The sequence below is a fragment of the Megascapheus bottae genome, chromosome 20 (assembly GCF_031878675.1).
Source record: "Megascapheus bottae isolate mThoBot1 chromosome 20, mThoBot2.hap1, whole genome shotgun sequence".
Taxonomy (NCBI): domain Eukaryota; kingdom Metazoa; phylum Chordata; class Mammalia; order Rodentia; family Geomyidae; genus Megascapheus; species Megascapheus bottae.
In genome coordinates this window covers 19,858,204-19,883,123 of record NC_143528.1, presented here as the reverse complement: position 1 = coordinate 19,883,123, position 24,920 = coordinate 19,858,204, and the positions used below count along the sequence as shown (strand labels likewise).

The 24,920-nt window shown below is 37.0% G+C and overlaps 1 protein-coding gene across 2 annotated transcripts in view; it reads left to right on the top strand.

Annotated features, from left to right (window-relative positions):
* Snx25 (sorting nexin 25) overlaps positions 1–24,920 on the top strand; it is a 111,908-nt gene that overhangs the window by 36,368 nt on the left and 50,620 nt on the right. For both annotated transcript variants that reach the window (XM_090354127.1, XM_090354126.1), the window contains exons 3-5: positions 140–356; positions 7,687–7,859; positions 7,977–8,163. In XM_090354127.1, the coding sequence (XP_090210253.1) occupies positions 140–356; positions 7,687–7,859; positions 7,977–8,163 (577 nt within the window). The remainder of the gene's footprint in view (positions 1–139; positions 357–7,686; positions 7,860–7,976; positions 8,164–24,920) is intronic.

Sequence of the window (24,920 nt, the reverse complement as noted above, 5' to 3'; positions counted from 1 at the left end):
TGTCTTGTCTTAAATTTTCTATATTCTTTATATTTTAAACTATATTAAACAGTAGGCAGCTAGTTTCTAGTAAAAATGCTGCCTTGGCATTTGATTCTGTCATCTGTGATTTACTCATTGCATTGTTTATTCCTGATAGTGTTTGACTACAGTTACAGAGATTATATCCTCTCCTGGTATGGGAACCTTAGCAGAGATGAGGGACAGCTTTACCATCTGCTCTTGGAAGACTTTTGGGAAATTGCCAGACAGCTACGTCAAAGGCTGAGTCATGTGGATGTGGTTAAAGTTGTCTGCAATGATGTTGTGAGGACTCTGCTCACTCATTTCTGTGACCTGAAAGCAGCTAATGCCAGGTAACTAATCACATCAGTAGCCCCCATCCCTTTTCAGTTCTCTCTTTGAGTGAAGGATCATGATCAAAGTAATCCTCTAGAGTAATCTGTCTCTTTCTAGCTCTAGACTAGACAATATAAACATTTGGAGGGAAAGTAATTATGATACTCTGATAGAGTAGCCCTGAGCTCTTCAGATCATGGCTAGTGCTCTATCACTTTGAGCCACAATACTACTTCCTGTTTTCTGGTGGTTAATTAGAGTCTTATGGTCTTCCTGGCCAAGCTGGCTTTGAACCACGATCCTCAGATCTCAGCCTCCTGAGTAGCTAGGACTACAAGTGTGAGCCATTGATGCCTGCCTTGGAGCTGCATTTTTTTTTTTTTTTGGTGGGTCATGGGGCTTGAACTCTGGGCCTGGGCACTGTCCCTGAGCTCTTTAGCTCAAGGCTACTGCCCTACTCTTGGGCCAAGCCTCACTATTCTTTTTTTTAGAGATTAATTAGAGATAAGTGTCTCAGGTCCTTTAGTGCCTGGGCTGCCTTTGAACCTTAATCCTCAGATCTCAGCCTCCTGAGTAGCTAGGTTTACAGGCGTGCTATACCGCACCTGGCTCTGGAACTGAATTTTTTTTTTTTTTGCCAGTCCTGGGGCTTCAATTCAGGGCCTGAGTACTCTCCTTGGACTTCGTCAAGGCTAGAGCTCTACCACTTGAGCCTCAGCACCATTTTCAGCTTTTTTTTCTATGTATGTGGTACCAAGGAATCAAACCCTGGTCTTTGTGCATGGTAGGCAAGCACTCTTAGCACTAGGCCAAACTCCTGGTCCTGGAACTGCATTTTTAAAGATACTTAATATTAGAGTTTGTGGGCTCCAATTAGAGAATTTGCTGCATTGTGTTTCATTGTGAAAATAATATATATATATATATATATATATATATATATATATAGGCTTTATAGACACTAACATGATTAAGTTGGGAAGGTCTGTCTCAATTAGATGAAGACTTGCCTTTGGAAGATTTAAAACTATTTTTGTGTTAATAAACCAATTCTTATTTTCCTAAATGTGTTGATAACGTCTTAAATGTATCTCTTATCTGGAATAAATGCAAGGAAAATGCATTGTAGCACTTACAACTTGTGCACAGAATGGAGTCTTATTAAAATGAATAGCTTTCTTCCTAATGAATATGGACTTGGTTGAGTAGAATGGGAATACCCGTAGTAAATACGATCTATTGTCACTTTTAGAGAAAAGTTGAAGCATTTAAACTACAGCCAGGTAAGTCAGCATTAACAGCTTTATAAGGAAGTTGGTAACTCCTCTTCCTAGAATCTCTTATAGAAATTTATCAAAATAGTCTCTATCCTGTCCTGTGACATTATCCTTGCAGTGTGTTCTTATTGTACCAGTTGTTTTCTAGCTTGCTATTTCAGTGTTTTACAAACTTTTTTTTTTCCAGTCCTGGGCTTGAGCTCAGGGCCTGAGCACTGTCCTTAGACTTTCTCAAGGCTAGAGCTCTATCACTTGAGCCATAGCACCACTTCTGGCATTTTCTTTGTATGTGGTACTGAGGAATTGAACCTGGGTCTTTGTGCATGCTAGGCAAGCACTCTACCACTAGGCCAAAGTTCCAGCCCCAGGGTTTTACAAACTTTAACTGACACATAGTGAGGTATACATTTTAAGTTGCTAAGGATGAAGCCAAGTGGTAGAGTGCTTGTACCATGTGTAAGGTCCTAGGCTCAATTTCTAGCACCAGAAAATAAGGCAATAGATAAAACAAAGTGACCCAACTACATAAGATAATGTTTATTGTGATAGCTTTGATTTTTAAAAATTTTTTATTTTTCCCAGCCTGGGGCTTAAACTCAGGTCCTGAGCATTATCCTTGGACTTTCTTAGGGCTAAAACTCTACCACTTGAGCCACAGCACCACCTCCGGCTTTTTCTATGTATGTGATACTGAGGAATCAAACTTGGGTCTTCGTACATGCTAGGCAAGCACTCTACCACTAGGCCAAATTTCCAGCTCTAGCTTTGACTTTTTTTTCTTTTTTTTTGGCCAGTCCTGGGGCTTGAACTCAGTGCTTGGGCACTGTCTATGGATACTTGCAGCTTTTTCTATGTATGTAGTACTGAGGAATCGAACCCAGGACTTTGTGCATGTGAAGCAAATACTCTACCACTAGGCTATGCTCCTGGCCCCATAGCTTTGACTTCTTAAGAAATATTTTTTAAAGATGCCGTCTGATGGCCGGTAGTTTGGCCTAGTGGTAGAGTGCTTGCCTAACATGCATGAAGACCCGGGTTTGATTCCTCGGTACCACATACATAGAAAAAAGCCGGAAGTGGTGCTGAGGCTCAAGTGGCAGAGCTCTAGCTTTGAGAAAATCCAAGGACTGTGCTCAGGCCCTGAGCTCAAGCCCAGGACTGGCAAAAAAAAAAAAAAAAAAAAAAGGTGATCTGATGGGGGCTAGGAGCATGGCCTAGTGATAGAATGCTTGCCTAGCTAATGCACCAACACCTGGGTTTGATTCCTTAATGCCACATACACAGAAAAAGGCTGGAAGTGGTGCTATGCCTCAAGTGGTAGAGAGCTAGCCTTGAGAAAGCCCAAGGACAATGCTCAAGCTCTGAGTTCAAGCCCCAGGACTGGCCAAAAAAAGAAAAAAAGGAGTCTGAGGGGCCAGGTGTTTTGCCTAGTGGTAGAGTGCTTGCCTAGCATGCACAAAGACCTGGGTTCGATTCCTAGGTACTACATACATAGAAAAAAAGATGGAAATGGTGCTGTGGCTCAAGTGATAGAGTTCTATCTAGCCTTGAAAAAGTCCAAGGACATTATTTAGGCCCTGAGCTGAAGCCCCACTGGAAAAAAAAAATTCAGTCTGAGACTTAGTTTTATATTATTACTTCCTGGTCATAATGACTTCTGGTTTGGAAGACTTTACTACAGAGCAGTGGTTCTCAGATTTTTTGATCTCTGGATCCCTCTACAATCTTAAAAACTATTGAGTTGAGTACTTTTTTGATCCCTGGATCCCTTACAGTCTTAAAAGCATTTTGTTTGTGTGTCATGTTATACTGCTTTTACTGGCACTTGAGAACTAAATATACATATCTCTTTCCAGCTCTAATGAAATCTGCTGTTTACATTGTAAAAAGGGCAAATACTTCAAATCAGTATTTTTCTCCTATGGGGAAGTTGCTAAACATCGTAAAACCAAGGCATTTGTAAAGTTTAAGAGTATACTGTATACTTTCATTTGCTATTCAAGCAATGATGTCTTCACACATAACACAGATAGTGAATACTTCCATTACACTTGTGAGAAAGACAGTGAAAGACAAATGACCTTTTATGTTACTAAGAATTACATTTCTAACTTCACAGATTCCCAGAAGGATCCTGGAGATAAAAATCTCTGGGCTACCTTTTGAAAACTGGTATGTAATGAAAATAAGAGGGAAGTGAGAAAAGCAATAGAAGTGACATATTGGTCAGTCACTTGGTGCACCTACTAATTTGCTGTGGTACTCAATATATAACTTCCTTAGTTTTGCCTGATTATTACTGATTGAAAGTCATTTTAACGTACTTTCCAGTAATCCAATAGAAGACATTGTTTTTATTTTAAATCACTATTTATTCTAGTTAAAAGAATGATGGGTTTAAGTGAGGAGAAGTGCATAGAGACATTTAGGGTCCTTATCATTACCCATTTTTTTCTTTTTAAAAAATTGTATTTCATCGTTAGGTAATGTATAGAGGGTTTACAGTTACATTCTTCAGTTAGGATACATTACATCTTGAACCTTGATACCCTTCTCATGTTTTTCTCTCACTTTCCCTCCTCCTATTTTTTTTAATCTTTTTTTTTTTTTGGTAGTGGAGATTGAACCTAGTACATTGCACTTATGCAAGTGCAATGAATTAATGAATTTCAACATGAGAAATTATCATTAGGACATTAATCAGCTTCTGAAGTTAGTTGCTTTTGAAGGTAATACAAAGATAAGTTGTAATTAAAGCAGCAGAATAATAGTAGAACGGATTCCATGTTAGAAGATCAATTTTTGGGGGCTTTTAGGGTTTTTTTTTGTTGTTGTTGTTTTTTACATCAAGGGTAGACTTTACTGTTATCTAGGCTATTCCTAGATAATGTTTGATGATTTAAAAAATAAAGAATAAAGAACAAAATATAGGGGTAAAAGCATATTACTATTCTCTGGGGTTATAGATATTTGGAAACGTGCACTAGGTTACTGGTATTTTGTATATAGATGATTGCTATGGATAACTAATATTATCTGTGTATCATAATGTACAAATCAAATATCAAGACTGGCAGAAAATGAATCTAGGTTTGGTTGTTGTTTTCGTATCTGCTTGCTCCAGGTAAACAAGGTTTTGTTTTATTTAACAGGTTTTTTTTTTTTTTTGTTTTGTTTTGTCCTAGATATTTCCACTGGTAGACAGATCTCCACTGGCTTACAAATGACTCTGGTAGCTTGAGAAAGTCCAATTGAATTGGCCACTATCAGACAAAAAGTAATGAATTGCTTTAATAAAAGCAACATATCCTTTGGCCGACAGTTAGGCAGCTTTCCAGTCAGCCTGTGTGTTATTTCTAGCCTATCATTCTGTTCAAGCCAATCTAGATCACATTAAAGTCTTACCTCTGCTTCCCATTCCTTTGACACATCTGTCTGTTTCAGCATGGTGGAAAATCTAAAAACAATTGCTTTTATACTATTAATTCTTTTTGGGCCGCGGGGGGATTGGTCAAGGGGCTTGAACTTGGCTTAGGCAGTATTGCTGAGTTTTTTTGCTTTTTCCAGGGCTAGCATTCTACCTCTTTGAGCCACACTACCATTTCCAATTTTCTGGTGCTTAATTGGAGATTAGAATCTCCTGAACTTTCCTGCCTGGGCCGGCTTTGAACCATGATCTCAGCCTCCTGAGTAACTAGGATTACAGGTGTGAGCCACCATCACTCAGCTTAATTCAGTATACGTTTAAATTCATAATCTCTTTACAATCTCTGTTTTGTCAGTCAAGTACTGACATGCTGTCTGAGATAAAAATGTTTTTATTTGTATATTGTCCTTTTTCTTTGACATTTTTTTCTTTTGTAATCTGATGAGGGCATTACATAGAATCAACTTGAGAAACTGAATTGTGATTTTATTCACTTGACCATTAAGAACTCAGTTTTCCCTTTTTATGCATTATCCTGACAATTAAAGAAAAGAATTTAATTTTCCCTATAACACAATGATGATGAAAACTACTTTTTGTAGTTTGGAGTAAGTAATATAGTACAGATGAAATTTATAAAAGGTTAGTATCCATTTTTTCACTTAAGGAATAGAACCCAAAGGTAAATAGTAGGAATTATAGTAAACAGATGATTGTTCCATGCTGAAGAAGGATGCTGCAAAAATGAAAGCTGTAGTCTGCTAGAAAGTTAGCAAGATTCATGATCTTCATGTTTTTTCTTGTCATCTGAAGCTATACTTATGTCTACTTACAAGAGGTCAACATAAGAATGTTCTGCTCAGAGTTCATAAAGAGATATAAGGGAAACCTTTCTAGGAAGTTTGACCAACTCTCAGGGCCTCTGACTCATTCAGATTTTTTTTGTATGTCAGTTCCATGAGAGAGAGGAATTATGGAATTCTGTGGTTGCTCCACTTTTTAAAATATCTCTCCCATTGGTATAGAAACAATGCAGTGTGCCCTTTGAGAAAGTGGATTTTCCTTTAGCTAACGGCCTCCAATAATTAATAGCTAAATAGATATTTTACAGTAAGGAATGACCTTCAAGGGTGCTTGTCATGACTAAGGAATTGTAGCTTATTGTTACTGTATTCAAATACCAACTCTAATTGGCAGCTATCCTTTAAAATAACATTATCTTTTAAGATAACATTTTTAAAAATCAACAAATGTCAGTGTATGAATAAATGTCTACTCTTAAAAGTTCTTTGTGTGCTTTTTGGCATACTGGAGTATATTTTCTCTACAATGCTATAAAAGACAAAGAGGAAATTTTTCTTTTGTTAAGGTGCATATTCTGAAGTCTTCCATCTATAGAGCAAAAAAATCACATTTATCTTCTGAGAGACATTTGTCATAAGGACACCAACATGCATTTTCTTATTAGTTTCATTTCCTATGTGATATCTAGTATGTTTCTTCTTCTCTGCTTATATTATGTCACTATTGACCACGAGTTCTTATAAAAATTAGTTTCCCACTGTTTCTTTTTCTTTTCTTTTCTTTTTTTTCTTTGTTGCCAGTCCTTAGACTTTTCTCAAGGCTAAAGCTCTACCACTTGAGCCTCAGCACCATTTCTGGCTTTTTTCTACGTATGTGGTACCTAGGAATGAACCTGGGTCTTCGTGCATGCTAGGCAAGCACTCTACCACTAGGCCAAATTCCCGGCCTTCTTTTTTTCTCTTTTGATTGGTTGTGGGACTTGAACTCTGGTCCTGGGCATTATCCCTAAGCTCTTCAGCTCAAGTTTACCACACTACCCCTTGAGTCACAGCACCATTTCCAGTTTTCTGGTGGTTATTTGGAAATAAGAGTCTCATGGTCTTTCCTGCTTGGACTAGCTTCGAACTGTGATTCTCAGATCTCAGCCTCCTGAGTAGCTAGGATTACAGGCATTAGACATTATACCCAGATTCCCACTGTTTTCTTGATTGCTATCAAGATACTATGGAAAAGAAAAATCTAGACAATTCTTTGTTCTCCTTCCACACAGATCTCTCAAATTAATTGGTCCTAGGAGGGAGTCAGTATTTACAGAGAAGTCCATGGCTAATGTTGGAAAACGACCTGGGAGCCTCACAAAAGGCAATTTATAGCATCAAATTATGTTTTTTCTCCTCACTAAAAATAACACGTAGATTTATTTAGCCTATTACACCCTAGTCAAGAGAGGTACTTAATGATACTGGTTTATGGTGTGTGTGTGTGTGTGTGTGTGTGTGTGTGTGTGTGTGTGTGTGTGTGTATGTTTCCTTTGGAAAAGTTGAAGATTATACATACCTAAGAAGACACCTAGAAAATTTTAAAGTGGCCCAGCTGAATTTTGGGGGATTGTTTTTAGAATTTGGAGTTACCTCTGGTTCTTGATGCTATGTAAGATAGTTACCAAGTTCTAAAAGGCTAAATATTTGCATGTATTCCAGCATAGGTTTTCCAGATTTTTCTAAGAATATGTTGATTATTGATATTGTTGGGAAGGTGATAGAGTTAAAATTAGTGGGTTCCCATTTGAAATACTGAATTGCTTCTAGAAATTTTCCTTCTTTTGCCTTTCTTATTTAGACATGAGGAACAGCCAAGGCCTTTTGTGTTGCATACATGCTTGAGGAACCCAAATGATGAAGTAAGATTCCTGCAAATGTGTTCTCGAGTTCTGGTGTTTTGTCTCCTTCCATCAAAAGATACCCAGTCTCTCAGCTTACGTATCATGCTTGCAGAAATACTCACTGCAAAAGGTAGCCTTATAAAATTAATACTACTAATTTGATAAGTATACAGTTTTAGTTATATGAGAACGGGTCCTTTAAAGTGAAATATTTTTTCCAGTGGAGCTTTTTTCTTCTTTCCCACAGTCTTAAAGCCAGTGATAGAGTTGCTGAGTAATCCAAATTATATTAACCAAATGCTGCTTGCCCAGTTGGAATATAGAGAACAGATGAATGAGCACCACAAGAGAGCCTACACCTATGCTCCTTCTTACGAAGAGTTCATCAAGCTTATCAACAGCAACTCTGATGTGGAGTTCTTGAAACAACTAAGGTACTTGATCTATGATTACAACACAGTACCTACTAATTATTACCCCCTGGACAGGTAGGCTAATATCTATATGGTTTTCAGAGAAGCAGAGATAAAACACAATCATAAATTTTACTATTCGTTAACTAAATTTATGCAATTTCTTTTTAACTACTGAATTAGGATGTTTTTTTCAAAGTATTAATTTTTCTAATAATTAGAAACTGAAAGTTCCTTGGTTGTTAGTTGCTCAGATACTTACTTTAGAAAAGTACTTGGAGACATGGTTTTTAATTACAATTTAGAACACTATATTGGCTTTTACTTTTCTTAGAAAATGCAAAAGTTAAGTATGGTAGATTTCTGACTGATTATTATGAGAAATCACACTTGAAAATATCATAAGAGTCTCATCTAGGGGAGATATTTTAGCAGTGAGTATGTATTTTTCCTTTTATATACATTATGATTATGTAGTGTTACTTAGTTTGTGGATTTAATAAGCTTGTTTTTTTTAATAAGCTTATTTTTCTTCTTACCCTTCACCTTTAATATTTCCCAATGAAAATACTTGAGGAAGAAAGAAAACTCTGAAATGTTAGTTTTGATTTTTATTAGTAACTTGGTAAATCATTGATATAAAGGAAAAATATTAACTAAAATTGGGTCTTTGAATTACTTAAGATATTTGCCTTTGAAATAGGATTAACATTAAAGTGTCTTATGCTGTGTAATTTTCCAACATAAATAATAAAGTTCACTAAGCGGCATCTCCTGTTTGATATAGACTGTTTTATTTGTTAATCTAGGTTCCACAAGTGTATAATGTTCATTTCAATTGTATGCCTTTACTTATGAATAATTTATGTGGGGTATAGTACCTAGATATGATTTTATTCTCCTTCTTTGCATAATCTTAAGTGGAATAAATGTTAGTCATATATTATAGATTTGTGATTATATGTGGATCTAGAAATTACATTTTGAGAAGTGTCTTATAGGGAACCCAACAGCCAATATTCCATATTTGTCATCTGAGGCTTGCAGGTAGATCATTACTTATCATGACTTAAAAAAATGATAACTTCATGGAGCAATGCATAGTGGTGTATGACTACATTTCCATCACTTTGAAGAGAAAGGCAGCAAGATGGGAAGTTGAGGTCAGCCTAAGCTATATAGTGAATTATAAGATGGGCCGCAGCATAGTGAGACCCTGTCCTCAAAACAAAAACAAAACATGTTTCTTACAAGGACATACTTATGCTTCCTGTTTTCCTTAAAATATATACCAAGCTTTTCTTCTAAGGTTGGATGCTATTCAAGCCTATATTCCATTACTCATCTATCTGGTACTTTTCTGCCTATTTTCTAGATGATTTTATGTGTAGTGTGTCCAAAGTTAACATATGCTGACCACTCTAGAATTACAATGTCTTCTTAAGACCTTGTTTAGGAACAGATGTGAAAGCATTTGTGTTCATAAACTCTCAGTGCATTTATTTTGTTTGTTTTCTTTTGTCAGTCATGGGGCTTGGACTCTGGGCCTGGGCATTGTCCCTGAGCTCTTCAGCTTAAGGCTATATATTGCCTTACTCCTCGAGCCACAGTGCCACTTCCAATTTTCTAGTGGTTAATTGGAAATCAGAATCTCAAGGTCTTTAGTTTCTGGGCTGGTTGTGAACCGCAATCCTCAGATCACAGCCTCCTGAGTAGCTAGGATTACAGGTGTAAGCCACTGTGCCCAGAAAGTGCACTCATTTTCTAAGCATTTTTTTTTTCTGGTTTAATAAAGAGTCTGCTTGTATTTGTAACTCTTTTTTTTTTTTTTTTTTTTTTTTGCCAGTCCTGGGCTTGAGCTCAGGGCCTGAGCACTGTCCTTGGACTTTCTCAAGGCTAGAGCTCTACCACTTGAGCCTCAGCACCACTTCCGGCTTTTTTTTTTCTATATATGTGGTACCAAGGAATCGAATCCGGGTCTTCATGCATGCTAGGCAAGCACTTTAACCACTAGGCCAAACTCCAGGCCCTTGTATTTGTAACTCTTAAGAGTCTATGCTAGCTAACCATAGTCAATTATAGTAAATCAGTATTCATTACTCTGCTCAGATTTGTGGGTGGGTATCATTTTGTATGCCAAAAGAATTCCAGCACTGCTTGCTGGTAACATAGTTAATGGTGTTAACAAAAAGCTGTTAGAGATTTCATTTTAAATCAGAATGGCCAACTGTTAGTAATTGTAATGGCCAACTATTGTTTTTGTAACACCAGCTGTCATCTTCTATTTGAACACTATTCCTGTGTTTATAAGATGAATGAATCTTGATAAGAATTAATAATTAGTTCATTTTCTTAAAAATGTGCTACTCAGATGCTTAGACTTGTTTGCATGTTGCAGTTCTCTTCTAGTTCTAGTAGAGAATGCTGTCCTTGAAAGGATAAGTTCATGATGTCTTGCTCTGCGATGAGTGAATAGCTTTTTGGTAAAAGTAAGAACATTGTAGATTCTTTTAACATGACATAAGTGACCAGAGATTGCACTTGAAATTCAGAATTTATTTTCCCTTTCCTCCCTCAATATGTGATGGAATAGAAATGGTGTGGGCACTTAAGTCCTTTTAAGTCCTTCTCAAAGATGACTTCTTCCTACCCCCATGTATAGGGCCATATTGAAAGATAGCCCACTGGAAGGGAGTTCTAGGATGCAGGTTCTCTGTTGAGCACTGAGAAATTTAAGGGACAATAAACTTGGAGAACTTAAAAGAATACCCTTTTGGGCTGGGAGTTTGGCCTAGTAGTAGAGTACTTGCCTAGCATGCAGGAAGTCCTGAGTTCAATACCTTCATTACCATATACACAGAAAAAGCCAGAAGTAGTTCTGTGGCTCAAGTGGTAGAGCACTAGCCTTGAGAAAGGTCAAGGACAGTGCCCAGAAGGGTTCTTTTTTTTTTTTCCTGAGTTTAAGCCCCATTACTGGACCTTTTTTAGAAATGAAGATGTAATCCTCAGGCCATATACAACTTACTGTTTAAAAGCATGGATATGGGGGCTGGGAGTTTGGCCTAGTGGTTAAAGTGCTTGCCTAGCATGCACGAAGGCCCGGGTTCGATTCCTTGGTACCACATACATAGAAAATAAGCCAGAAGTGGTGCTGAGGCTCAAGTGGTAGAGCTCTAACCTTGAGAAAGTCCAAGGACAATGCTCAGGCCCTGAGCTCAAGCCCAGGACTGGCAAAAAAAAAATAAAAAAAAAAATAAAAGCATGGATATGGTGACTTATATCTGTAGTCCTAAACTACTTGGGAAGTAGAGAATTGGAGAATGGGGGCTCAAAATTAGCCCAAGCAAAAGTTGGCAGAACTCCATGTCAGTTAATAAAAAGCTCAGTGTTGTGGCATGTAGCTGTTATTCTAGCTATACCAATAGCATAAATAGAAGGATCAAGATCCTTGCTAGTTTGGACATAAATATGAAACTTGATTCAAAAACATAAGCAATTCAGACTAAGTATGTGGTTCATTTGGTAGAGTTCCTGTCTAGCAAGTATGAGGCCCTGAGTTCAAAATCCATTATTGCAAAAAAAAAAAAAAAAGTATAGAACTTCGTGGTTTTTAGTGTATCCAAAGATTGTACAACCAAAAAAAACATTGTACAACCAGTACCTATATATAATTCCATCACTGTCAAAAGTAATTCTGTATCCATTCATTAGCAGTCACTTCTCATTCTTCCCCTCCCCCTATACTTAGCAACCACTAATTTACTTTCTATCTCTCTGACTTTGCCTATTCTATTTATTTCATATAAATGAATTCATGCAGTGTGAGGCTTTGTGTCTAATTTCTTTTACTGAGCATATTTTCATGATCTATTCATTTTACAGTATGTATCTGCACCTTTAGTCCTTCTTTTGGCTAAATAATTTGTCATTGGATAAAGATACAACAATTGTTTATCCAGTTGTCAGTTAATGGGCAATTTGAGTTGAATGTCTTTTTTTTAAATATTTTTTCTTGTAATTAATAAAAGGGTTACATGATATTTCTTTTGAATAAATTATTTCTATGGCATTTTAGCAGCATTATCAGTGACCGATAATAAATGGGAGTAATATTAAATGTAGTAAGTTCTTAACTTTTTTCTACTACCACCATATGCTCCCACAGTATACCTGACATCAATAAGGAGCGATGGAAGACAAGGGATAATCCTTTTCTGCATTATTTTTTATCCATATATCATGTTCCTATTTGTATCTTCCATCTTACTGTTAGGTTTTGCATTTCCAGTAGAATTTACATTCAATGGGGAAAGACTTGGAGGTACTTTGATGAGTAATAATCAATTTCTGATAGAAGGAAAATACATTTTCAGGTTTAATTAAGTTTGGAAAGGAACTGAGTCCAATTACAATGACAGTTCTGCTGACAGCTGTCCCTTAGTAAACTCTAAGTTCCTTGTTTAAGTCTTGGAAAATATACTGATGTCTTCCCCTAGAAGGGCTAAAAAAATCTCATGTACCAAGATGTTGACCAAGTCTTTGCTTTGAAAGAATCTATGCAACTGACATTAACTATGAAATCATGATATTTCCCTCAACAACACTGGCAAACAACCCTGGGAATAAATACTATGGAAATCATTTTTCTCAGTGATAGCTGCACATCCAGAGTCATCTTCTGAATATTTCTATAAATATTACATATCCTGAGCCATCTTCCCATAACTGACTGAGTTCATTCTTTGGGCTTTGTTGTATGGTAGAATTTCAGGCAGTTCTCTTGGACATGGCACTGGGATATCTTTTTTAATGGGTTATTCCCCTTTATCTACAGCATCCTAGACGTAAACAGACCTCAGGTTGAACCTTTATTCTCTGTTTCTTGTACAGTTGTAACTAGAAAGGCTATTAGGAATGATCATAACAAATTAATTCTTTTGTTCCAAAATGTAGATGATAATCTGTAAATTATCTTGTTACTTACAATTTGACAAAAATTGTTCTCTACTCAAGGGTCAAGTCTGTTTACTGTTAGGGACAGTCGTAGCTGCTTTTTATTAGATACTTGTCTGAAGTTTCTGAGGTTTATCATCCTCCCAGCACTAATGGAGCTACTTTCTTCAATCATAGTCTGAACTATTCTCTTGCTTTTTACAGTATAATTAGAGTACTCTGCTGTCTGACTTTATTAGTTTAAATAGCTATCTTCAAATTGCTCTCAGTAAAATTTGTGAAAATATGCCTTAGGTAGGGAATGTCTTTTAGTTTGACTCATCAGCTGATGAAATCTTCTACTTTTTTCCCCTACATATTTGGGAGATAGCTGCATATTTTAAAAGGGAATAAGTCATTTGACTCTGACTACTTGCCCTGTGTGTCTGTTTTTTAAATACCTTGAAGATATTATTTATAGCTCTAGGAAGGTTTGATTATTTTCTGTGTCAGCATGAAGTACTCTCACAGTAGGGAATCATAGAGCTGGAAATGCTTCTGTCGTATTCTATGTTAGGTTTTTTTTTTTTTTTTTCAGAGGGCCTGGCCTCTGTCCCTGAGCCCACCACTTCTGGCTTTTTCTGTTTATGTTGTATTGAGGAATTGAACACAGGGCTTCATGTATGCTAGGCAAGCACTCTACCACTAAGTCACATTCCCAGCCCATGTTGTTTTTAACTATAGCTTTATATTGGAGCCTTCTAAGCTTTAATAAAATTACAATTGACAATCTCACTATATTTTACAGGTACTTTCTTTTCTTTTCTAGCATTCAAGATGTGGAAGTCAAGATCTAGTGGTTAGACTGATATAGTAGTTTGACTCTTGTGTGGTTTCTGGTAGGAACAGTGATCAATGTTGCTGACAGCACAGGAGCCAAGCATGTGAATGCCAGCCTGGTGCAGACTTTAAAGTGCAGCTAGACAGATCTACTGTCATCCACTGCTCATGTGGTAGAAGAAGACACCACAGTCCAGGAAGGCAAACTAGAGTTCAGAATGAACAGTTATCAGTGAAACTGAACATAATCATTCTAGATGAAGGACTGAGTATTCCTTTATTTTGAAGATAAAGTGGAGTCAAAGTATAGAGTAAAGGAGAAAATGAAAGATTCTGCCCTTACAGAACCTTTTGTAAATGAGCAGAACCTATCATGACCCAGAAAATATTGTTATGCCTATTATTGTACAGTTCTTCAGCTTATTTGTAAGACATATCTAATGAAAATTATTTACTTTAAAAAAAATGCCTCTCTGACCTTCACAGTGAGGAAATTTGAAAAATTATCAAGTAGTTGTACAAAGGTGTTATGCCAAAAGTCATGTCATTGGGGAATTTTTAATTAGTTGATTTAGTCAGTTTTTGATCATTGTAAAAAAATTTGTGAAGACACAACACAAATGGGAAGGAGGAAGAATTTATTTGGCTCACAATTTCAGAGGTTTGGCCTATGATTAGTTGGCACCATTGCTTCTGGGCCTGTGCATGGGAAAGAATATCTTTGTATTTGTGGTGCAGTAAAGCTCCTCACCTAATAGCAGACTGGAAGCAGAAAGAAACAAGAAAGAGGCAGGGAAATGATGCATACTTCAAAGGCATAATCCTACCAAGTAGCCAACCTTTTGAATATCCACTCAACATGAACTCATCAATGAGTAAACCCATTAAAAATGATCTAACATCTGTTAAGAGTCCTACCAGCTGGTGTCTAAGACTTTTAACACAGGAACCTTGGGAATCATTTTATATCCAGATCATAGGATGGAGCAGGTTACTGAAGGAATTTGCTAGATACTTCTCTTTATAAAAGGAATATTTTTTTTTTGCCAATCCTGGGGCTTGAACTCAGGGCTTGGGCACTGTCCTTGGGCTTTAACAAGGCTAGAGCTCTACCACTTGAGCCACAGCACCACTTCCAGCTTTTCTGTATATGTGGTACTGAGGAATCGAACCCAGGTCTTCATGCATGCTAGGCAAGCACTCTACCACTATGCCAAACTCCCTACAAAGGGAATTTTAAACCTCCAAATTGGTTTAGGTGCATGTGTACATGAAGATAATATTTTAAGCAATATTTTAATGTATTTTTAAATCTCATAATTATACAGTTTTGGTGGAGAACTTAAATTATTTGATTATTGAGTGTTTTGAATATACTCTGAAAATAGTATGAGTCATGAATAATAAAATCAAGTTGCAAAAGAAGAAATTGAGTATACTTCAAGATAAACTAATGCATCATGTCAGAACTCTGAGCACACATAAACTGCCCAGGAAAAATCAGTGTGGGGGACAAGGAGATGTATAAAAGAATCCTGGCAAATTTCGTGAAAGGAATGAATAATACACATTTACTTTTAGAAAACTGCAGTAAAATGTGAGTCTACTCATGAAAAAATACTAAAAGGTTTTTTTGTTGTTGGTATTTTCCAAGAAATGGAAGGATATGGACTTCAGCAGGCACTTCCCTCTGTTGGTTGGTGAGAGGCAGCAGAGGGCACAGGAGTGGAAGATGAACATATCAGATGACACACACGAGTCCATTTAGAAGGAAAGGCAGTTCTGCATTTCCGTGAAATCCACTGCCTTTTACACACCACAGACAGAAAATAGAGCCTCTCATTTCTCCAATCCTAACTTCAAATACTTATCATTTGTGCTCCTGACCCTCCCTAAGTAACACCATTGAACATACCTCATAAAAAGATAGTTTGGAACCTTTTTATTATTCTCAATAGCACACAAAAATAGGAAGCAAAACATGCATTATATTTATAACAGTGAGGAAATTAAACATTTAATGACACCTAATGTGGACAAGGATATGGGAACTAGATAATAGCAGGTTCTAATCATAGGTGTATAAATTTCTACCTTTCTATAACTCTTATTTCTACTGTGAAATGTACATTCTTGTTTATGCATTATTACTAAGGAAATCCTAATTTAGGGAGAAATTTTTTTTCCTCCAGGAATATTTCTCACAGTTTTACTATAAATGCAGACAAACTAAAAATAACCAAAATGCTTCTTTGAGCAATAAAGTTTGCCTAAAAGGACTGGTAAATTTATAAGGTGAATTTATAAATATTGTTATTCACTCAGCATTAGAATCTTCTAGTGATATTAACTGTAAATTATAAAGTAGAAGATGGTCACAAAGAAAAAAGGGAAAGATGATATTGTACCCAATGTTAATAACCGTAGTTCACCTTGGAACAGTGTACTTTGTATATTTTTCATTTTCTTCAGTGAACATATGCTACTTTAAAGGAAGGATTGAAGAAATAAAGATTGGCTCAGCCTGGGAAAATAAAGTCTGCTCATCTATTTATCAGGCTGGAATAACAGACGCTAACACCAGCTATAAAGTTTTCAGGAAACACTGTCTCCTCCCACATGTACACTGTGGCTATAAAATGTCATAGAATTCCATTTGAGTTTCCTTGATCACCAGGACACTTAGTTCTTTAAAATGTTAGGCTATCCAACATTAGCTCTTTGGAATTATATCGGTCAGTGACATATTCTAGTTTTTCTTGGGGAAGCTGAATCACTTTGACACATCAAGAAGCAGTTTTAATTTATAAACCCAGTGCAAAGCTACAGATGAGCAGTTTGGGGGTTGTGGCTCATAATCCTCTAACCCAAGTTGCACAGCCTTTTGCAGAGCTTTTGCACAGCTCTGCCCTGAGCCTATCAAAATGCTGCTTTGTAGCTGATGTATTGGTGCACTCATATAACTCCAGCTTCTCAGGAGCTGGAAAGCAGGAATGTCATAGTTGAAGGATTTCAAAAAAAAAGTGAGACTCCCATCTCAACACATAAGGTTCATCCCCATAGCCCCCATTATGTAGGAGGCATAGTTAAGAGGATTAACATTTGAGGCCAGCTTCAGGTGAAAACTCAACACTTTATCTGAAAAACTGCTGAAACACAAAAAGAGGAGGTCCTGAAGGCATGGCTTATGGCAAGGTCCTGAGTTCAAAATTCAATACTGTCCCCACCAAAATCACTGATCTATTTGCATTCTATACAAATTTCACTATTCTGTACATCCCAAAGTTACTTTATATTTTCCTTTGTGTGAGGGATCCTGTAGTTCTGAGTGCATCCTCTGGTCCATTGCAAGGGTTGTAAACCTGGTAAACCTGGCTTGTCAAACTACAGAAGCCTGGCAGGCTTAGGTATCAGGACAAAGTATGACTGGTCTAACAATATTTGTAATTGTTTTACAAACACAAATGGACCATTTCTTGAAATAATATCTAAAAAATCAACAATCGTGGTAAAGAAGAATAATACTAGTGTTTATTAAGCTTTCACAGTGGGTATAAGTACTGGGCCAAATATCTTTTTCATATTTTTTATTGTAATTAATAGAAAGGTTACATTATATTTGCCAGATAGATGGTTTATTACTTCACATACATTGATACCCTTGCTCGTGTCTTGGTCCTCATTTCCCTCCCCCCACCCCAGCCTCTCATCTTGTTTTCCTCCCTTCCCTATCTGACTTCAAATAATCAAATATGCATATATACAATATATCAAATAACAAGGTGAAATACTGTAACAATATGAGATAACCAAGGGACAGCAAAAGAGATGAGAGATAACATAGTACATTAAGGACAACAGTCACTCATTGTATGGCTTTTGTTTCTATATCCTGGATGTCCTTGCATTTAGCTTCATTCTATATGGCCTTATGAGTCTATGTTTTGTTCTATTGTAAATCTCTGCTAGGAGAGCCCAAGGTTTCTACTGGTTATGACAACTGAGGGAAATCATTGAGCCTATGTTTCTTTGAGTCTGGCTTACTTCACTTAATATGATCTTTTCTAAGTCTTTCCATTTCCTTACAAATGGGGCGATGTCATTCTTTCTGACAGCAGCATAGAATTCCATTGTGTATAAATACTACATCTTGTTGATCCACTCATCAACTGAAGGGCATCTTTGCTATGGTAAATAGTGCTGCAATGAACACATTGTGCTAGTGGATTTAGTATGTCCTGGACGATTGAGTAAATGCCAAATAGTGGAATTTCTGGGTCATAGGGGAGTTCTATGTTTAGTCTTTTGAGGAACTGCTATACTACTTCCCATAGTAATTGAACGAGTTTGCCCTTCCACCAACAGTGTAGTAGTGATCCCTCCTGGTCTCATCCCCTCCAGCATCTGTTGTTATTAGATTTCTTGATCCTGGCCATTCTAACTGGAGTGAGGTGGAATTTTAGAGTTGTTTTGATTTGCATTTCTTTTATGGCCAGAGATGTTGAGCATTTCATCATGTATCTATAGGTTATTCTTATTTCTTCTTCAGAGAAGACTCTGTAAATCTTTGGGCTAAATATTTTTAAAGTATTATGTAAATCTGCATGTCAACTCTGTGAGGGAAAATACTGCTATCATTACTGTGTTTGCATATAAGAACTGTTGACATTTAGAAAACTTTAGTCATTTTCTTAGGTTGGCACACTCTATGTTAGGGATAGGTTTTGAACATAGGCTCATCTGGATGAGAGTGAAGTACTGTGGTGTGGGTTTTTCGTTACATAGCAGACCCTTTGAGTACCATGGATATGAGAAATATCATTGGCTCAGCTGGCTGTAAACATCCTTAATGAAGTCACTTTATTTTTTTTTATTTTTTTATTAGGATTTTTTTTTATTGTAATTAGTAAAAGGGTTACATGATATTTGCCAGGTAGAAGGTGCATTAATTCACATACATTGATACCCTTTCACATGTCTTGGTACCCGTTTCCCTCCCCCCCCACACCCCCCACCCATCTTGGTTTTCCCCCCTTCCCTATCAAATTTCAAATATCCAAAATGAAGTCACTTTAATTAAAACATTTTCCCTAGCTTATGACAACTCTTAAGACATGCTTTAAATCTTTTTTAGGGTTTAATCCAAGTATGGTGGTTCACACTAGCAATCCCAGCCACCGAGAGGCTGAGATTTGGGAGGATTATGGCTTGGAGCCAGCCTAGGCGAAAAGTTGGTAATACCCTGTTTCAATAAATAAGCAGGGCATGACGATTGTACTTGTAATCTCAACTATTTCCAACTTGGACTGTGATCCTGCCTTTGCCTCTTAAGTAACTGGTGTTACATGTGGGTTATGGCAATTTCCTAATACTTGCCTTTACATTGTCATTTTGGAAAACACACAGTAACAGTGTATGTACTTTGATCGAGGGGATATTACAAGTATGTTTTCATAATTCTTCAACCATATTTATTGTTGGTAAGGCCATATTCTTCTCTGGAAGAAAGAAAGCCTTAAGAATGCTGAGAGCATTATCCAGCTTTTGGATGCAAGTTATGTATGATTTTGTTTTGTTTTGTTTTGTTTTTTAATTATTATATTTTATTTTTTTTGCCAGTCCTGGGCTTGGGCTCAGGGCCTGAGCACTGTCCTTGGACTTTCTCAAGGCTAGAGCTCTACCACTCGAGCCTCAGCACCACTTCCAGCTTTTTTTTTTTCTATGTATATGGTACCGAGGAATTGAACCCATGTCTTTGTGCATGCTAGGCAAGCACTCTACCACTAGGCCAAACTCCCGGCCCCATTATGTATGATTTTGTTAAGCAACTTTTCCACACATATCAAGTGAAAGTCATTTCAACAAAATTTGATAATCATCGGGAAGTGGAGCTTAGCTCAAGAGTAGGGTGGTAGCCTTGAGCTAAAGAGCTCAAGGACAGTGCCCAGGCAGAGTTCAAGCCCCATGTCCTCCTCCCTCTCCCCCCCCAAAAGAAAGGATGGTTCTACAGGAAACTGATACCTTTCCTTAATCCTTCCACAGGTGCCACCTGTCAATATTATAGGAGCTATAGCCATTTTGATGCCATTTGCAATGACCCCCTTATCAGAGCCAAGCAGGTGCTATTGCCACGGTTTTTGAACCTCTAGAACTGTCACCTTAATAAACTTCTTTTCCTTTTTAAAAAAATTTGATAATCATCTTTAAGTGCGGTACAATAGTGTAAGTAAAAGATGTTGGTTCTGGGTCCTTAGATTCTATCCTCTTCAGATTATGCTGTATATAATCCAGCATAGGAGATTCATGTGGATATAAATAGCTAAGCTTTAAGCAAGGCATTAAGACCAAAGTGGAGTGTGAAGAACTCAGAAGCAGGTAGAGCAAATATTTTGTTATGGGAGAGAAGATCCTAAGAAAGCTTCAGAAAGGAATGGCCATAAGTTGAGGGTTTAAAAAATGAATGACACCAAGTAAGCCAGACTCAAAGGAACATAGGCTCAATGGTTTCCCTCATTTGTCATAATCAGTAGAAACCTTGGGCTCTCATAGCAGAGATTTGCAATAGAGCAAAACCTAGATACATAAGGCCATACAGTATGACGCTAAATGAAAGGACCTCCAGGATATAGAAACAAAAGCCATATAACGAGCAATTGTTGTCCTTAATGTACTATGTTATCTCTCATCTCTTTTGCTGTCTCTTGGTTATCTCATATTGTTACAGTATCCCACTTTGTTATCTGATATGTTGGATATGTGCGTATTTGGTTATTTGAAATTGGATAGGAAAGGGGGAAAACAAGATGAGGGTGGAGGTGGGGGGGAGGGAAATGGGGACCAAGACATGAGAAAGGGTATCAATGCATGTGAAGTAATGCACCTTCTATCTGGAGAATATAATGTAACCCTTCTATCAATTACAATAAAAATATATGAAAAAAGAAAAAAAAATGAATGACACCAATAATGGGTAAACTAATACAATCACTCCAGGTTTTCAGAAAACTAAACATAGACATTCCCTACAACCCAGTCATATCATTCCTAGGCATCAACCCTGAGCATCATGAATCACCATACGACAAGAACACCTGTATATCCATGTTCATTGCTGCACTGTTCACAATAGCCAAGATGTGGAAACAACCCAGATGTCTCACAGTTAATGAATGGATAAAAAAAATGGTACCTATATACAATAGAATCTTATACAGCCAATTGAAACAATAAAATAATGGCATTCACAGGAAAATGGATGAAACCAGAACAAATCATGTTGAATGAGGCCAGCCAAGATCAAAGAGACAAATGGCACATGTTCTCCTTGATCAGCGGATGTTAGATTTAAGATGCAATGGGATATGACAAAGTATGACAGGATTTTATGCAGTGAGACCATAAGAGGATAGACAGAGAAAAGCACCAAATAGTAATACCCAAGCACCTCTTCGTGTATATATAAAATAATATACATATAAAATAATATACATACTGAATGAAATCCAGAGAAACAAAGGACTTTTTCTTAATTTGTCCTATTGTTTTTAGATGGCTCTGTATTTACATCATATGTGGTGTATACACGTACACATGTGAGGAAAGGTGGGGGAGGGCACAGAATTAATAGAAAGGGGGTGAATTGTGCAGCAGCAGGGCCGGTTGGCCACATTGGACTTTGATGAAAGTGAACCAAGCAACTCGTGGGCAGAGATGGGAGGGAGGGAATGAGAGAGAATGAGGGAGCAGATGATAACTAAGCAAAAGGAAAGAAATGTGTATATCACCTCTGAAACAACAAAAAGTAATGATATATCTAAAAAAGGGACAAATGGGATTTTAACAGATAAGGCAGTGATAATGATTGTGTGCAAGAGAGTAAAAAACAAGAGACCGGCGAAATGGAGATCAAAACATGAGAAAGGTATCAATGTTTGTGAAGTAATGCACCTTCTATCTGGTGAATATAATGTAACCCTTCTATTAATTACAATAAAATATATGAAAAAAAAGAGACCAGAGTTGGGGAGTCAGCCAAGTCCTAGAATGTGTTGGAGGTTTGGGGTTTTTTTTGTTTGTTCAATGCTGATATTGGGCTTGAGCTTGAAGCTTTGAGCTTTCCTGTAGCATTCAGGATCTCTGCCATTTGAACCAAACTTCCCGTTCTAGATTTTTACAGGTTAATTGAAGATTAATTGATTAATTGAAAAGACTAACTGATTAACTGAAGAGTCTTGAGGACTTGTCTCTTTACGTTAATCAGAACCTCAATCTCAATCTTTATAGCCTTCTCATTAGCTAGAAATATGGACATGTACCACAAGCTCTAGAAGCAGAGTTGCTGAAAGTGATACAGGGCAGTGGGTTTGGAAACATTATCTGTATTTAACCATGAGTATATACCTTGAAAAGCTTTTGGCAGGATAAAGTATTGACCTATATTAAATTTTAGAGTAGAAAATTAGTTAATAGCATAAGCTGTAGGCAAGCAACTTCAGTTGCAATTCTGGCTTTAGTACTTCAAAACAATAGAATATCACATGTATTTCTTTTTTTTTTTTTGCCAGTCCTGGGCTTGAGCTCAGGGCCTGAGCCCTGTCCTTGGACTTTCTCAAGGCTAGCACTCTACCACTTGAGCCTCAGCACCATTTCCGGCTTTTGTCTATGTATGTGGTACCAAGGAATCGAACCCGGGTCTTCGTGCATGCTAGGCAAGCACTTTAACCACTAGGCCAAACTCCTGGCCCCCACATGCATTTCTTAATCCTCCTGAATTCTAATTTCCTCCTCTGTGATAGGGAGATAATTGTAGCACCAATTATGAGGATTAAATGAGATCAGGTAAATTAAAACATCCAAAAGCAACATGACACTTAGTAAAATGTACAAATGTTAACTGGAATTACATAATTTTATGGATTTGCTAAGGAAAAAAAGGTAAAAGTTAACTCTTTATTCAGGCAGTGTATATTTTTTCAATTCTGTTGGTGACTCATTTGTTCTAAAACATGAATCACTAAGAACATCAAAAGAGCAAATTGTTCAGAACATTATGTGTACCTATTAGGTATTAGAGATATTAAGTATTGTTTATTTAGTTCATTAATATTTTGCCTACCATATGTTTAGTTTCCCACTGGTACTGGAACAGAAAACAAGACTCACAAGATGTTGGTAAGAGGTTCATCTTCTAGATGGACAGGAAAAAAAAACCTATGTTTTTATTATAGACTAAGCCACCATTTTTTCTGGTACTATTTTAGACCATACTAGGCTCTGAAATAACTGGACATGTATTTTTTTATGTATCTATTATTATAATGTATTACAATTATATTTACAGTTATACAATTATATTACAGTTATATTTACCAGATAGTAGGTACATTACTTCTCACACATTCATACTTCTCATGTTTTTTTTCATATATTTTTATTGTAATTAATAGAAGGGTTACATGATATTTGCCAGATAGATGGTGCATTAATTCCCATACATTGATACCCTTTCACATGTCTTGGTCCCCATTTCCCTCCCCCCCACCCCCACCCCTCATCTTGTTTTCCCCCATTCCCTATCCAGTTTCAGATAACCAAATACAAATATATCCGATATATCAGGTTACAAAGTGAGATAGTGTAACAATATGAGATAACCAAGGGACAGCAAAAGTGATGAGAGATAACATAGTACCTTAAGAGCAACAATCATTCATTATATGGCTTATGTTTACATCATATTTTAAATGACAAGTTTAACAAACAAGTGTTCAATGAGGGAATCTCTAATTACAATCTCTGGGACTTACTATTTAGAACTTAATCAAAATTAGGCTAACGGTTTGTATGTCATAGAAACATGTCAATTTATGAAATAAACATTATGTCTATAGAGTCATAGGTTTTTATGTCTATATAGTTATGTTTGTATTTCCATTACCGTGTCCATAGCTTTGGGTATGCAGTTATTGAGTCCTCGCTCTTGTACTCTTTGGATTTAATAGACACATATTAAGGATACCATGTGCCTTTGGTTCCTCTGGTCTTGACTTGTCTCACTCAGCATAGATTCATCCACTTCCCTGCGAATGCCATTATTTTATCTTGTCTGTTGGCTATGTAGAATTCCATTGTGTATATATACCACATTTTCTGTATCCATTCATCTGCAGTAGGGCATCTGGATTGTTTCCATCGCCTGGCTATTGTGAATAGTGCAGAGATGAACATAGCTGAGCAGGTGTCTTTATAATATCCTGGTCATGCTGTTCAGGATAGATGCCCAGAAGTGGTATGGCGGGATCATAGGGAAGGTCTATTTTCAGTTCTTTAAGGAACCTCCACACTGATTTCCAGGGTAGCTGAACTAGTTTACAATCCCACCAGCACTGCAGTAGGGTTCCTTTTTCTCTACAACCCCTCCAGCAACTGTCATTGTCTGAGTTCAAAATCTTGGCCATTCTTGTTGGGGTAAGGTGGTATCTTATGGTTGTTTTTATTTGCATTTCCTTTATGCCCATGGATGATGAACATTTTCTCATATGTTTTTCTGCCATTTTAATCTCTTCTTCTGATAGGTCTCTCTTTAGTTCCCTTGCCCATTTAGTGAATGGTTTATTGGGTTTTCGGGGGATTAGTTTCTTGAGTTCCCTGTAGATACTGGATATTAAGCATTTGTCAGATGTATTGTTGGTGAATATCTTTTCCCAGTTGGTTGACTGTCTCTCTACTTTTGCAACTATGTTTTTATCTGTACAGAAATTTTTATTTTTAGGTAGTCCCATTTATCGAGTCTCTCTCCAATCTGTTGTGACGCTGGGATTCTGTTCAGGAATCTGTTGTCTGTGCCTATGAGTTCCACTGTCTCTCCTACATTATCATGTAGCAATTTCACGGTTTCCGGTCTGATGTTGAGGTCTTTGATCCACTTTGAATTAATGCTTGTGCATGGCGAAAGGCTAGGGTCAATTTTTAGTTTTCTGCATGTGGCTGCCCAGTTTTGCCAGCAC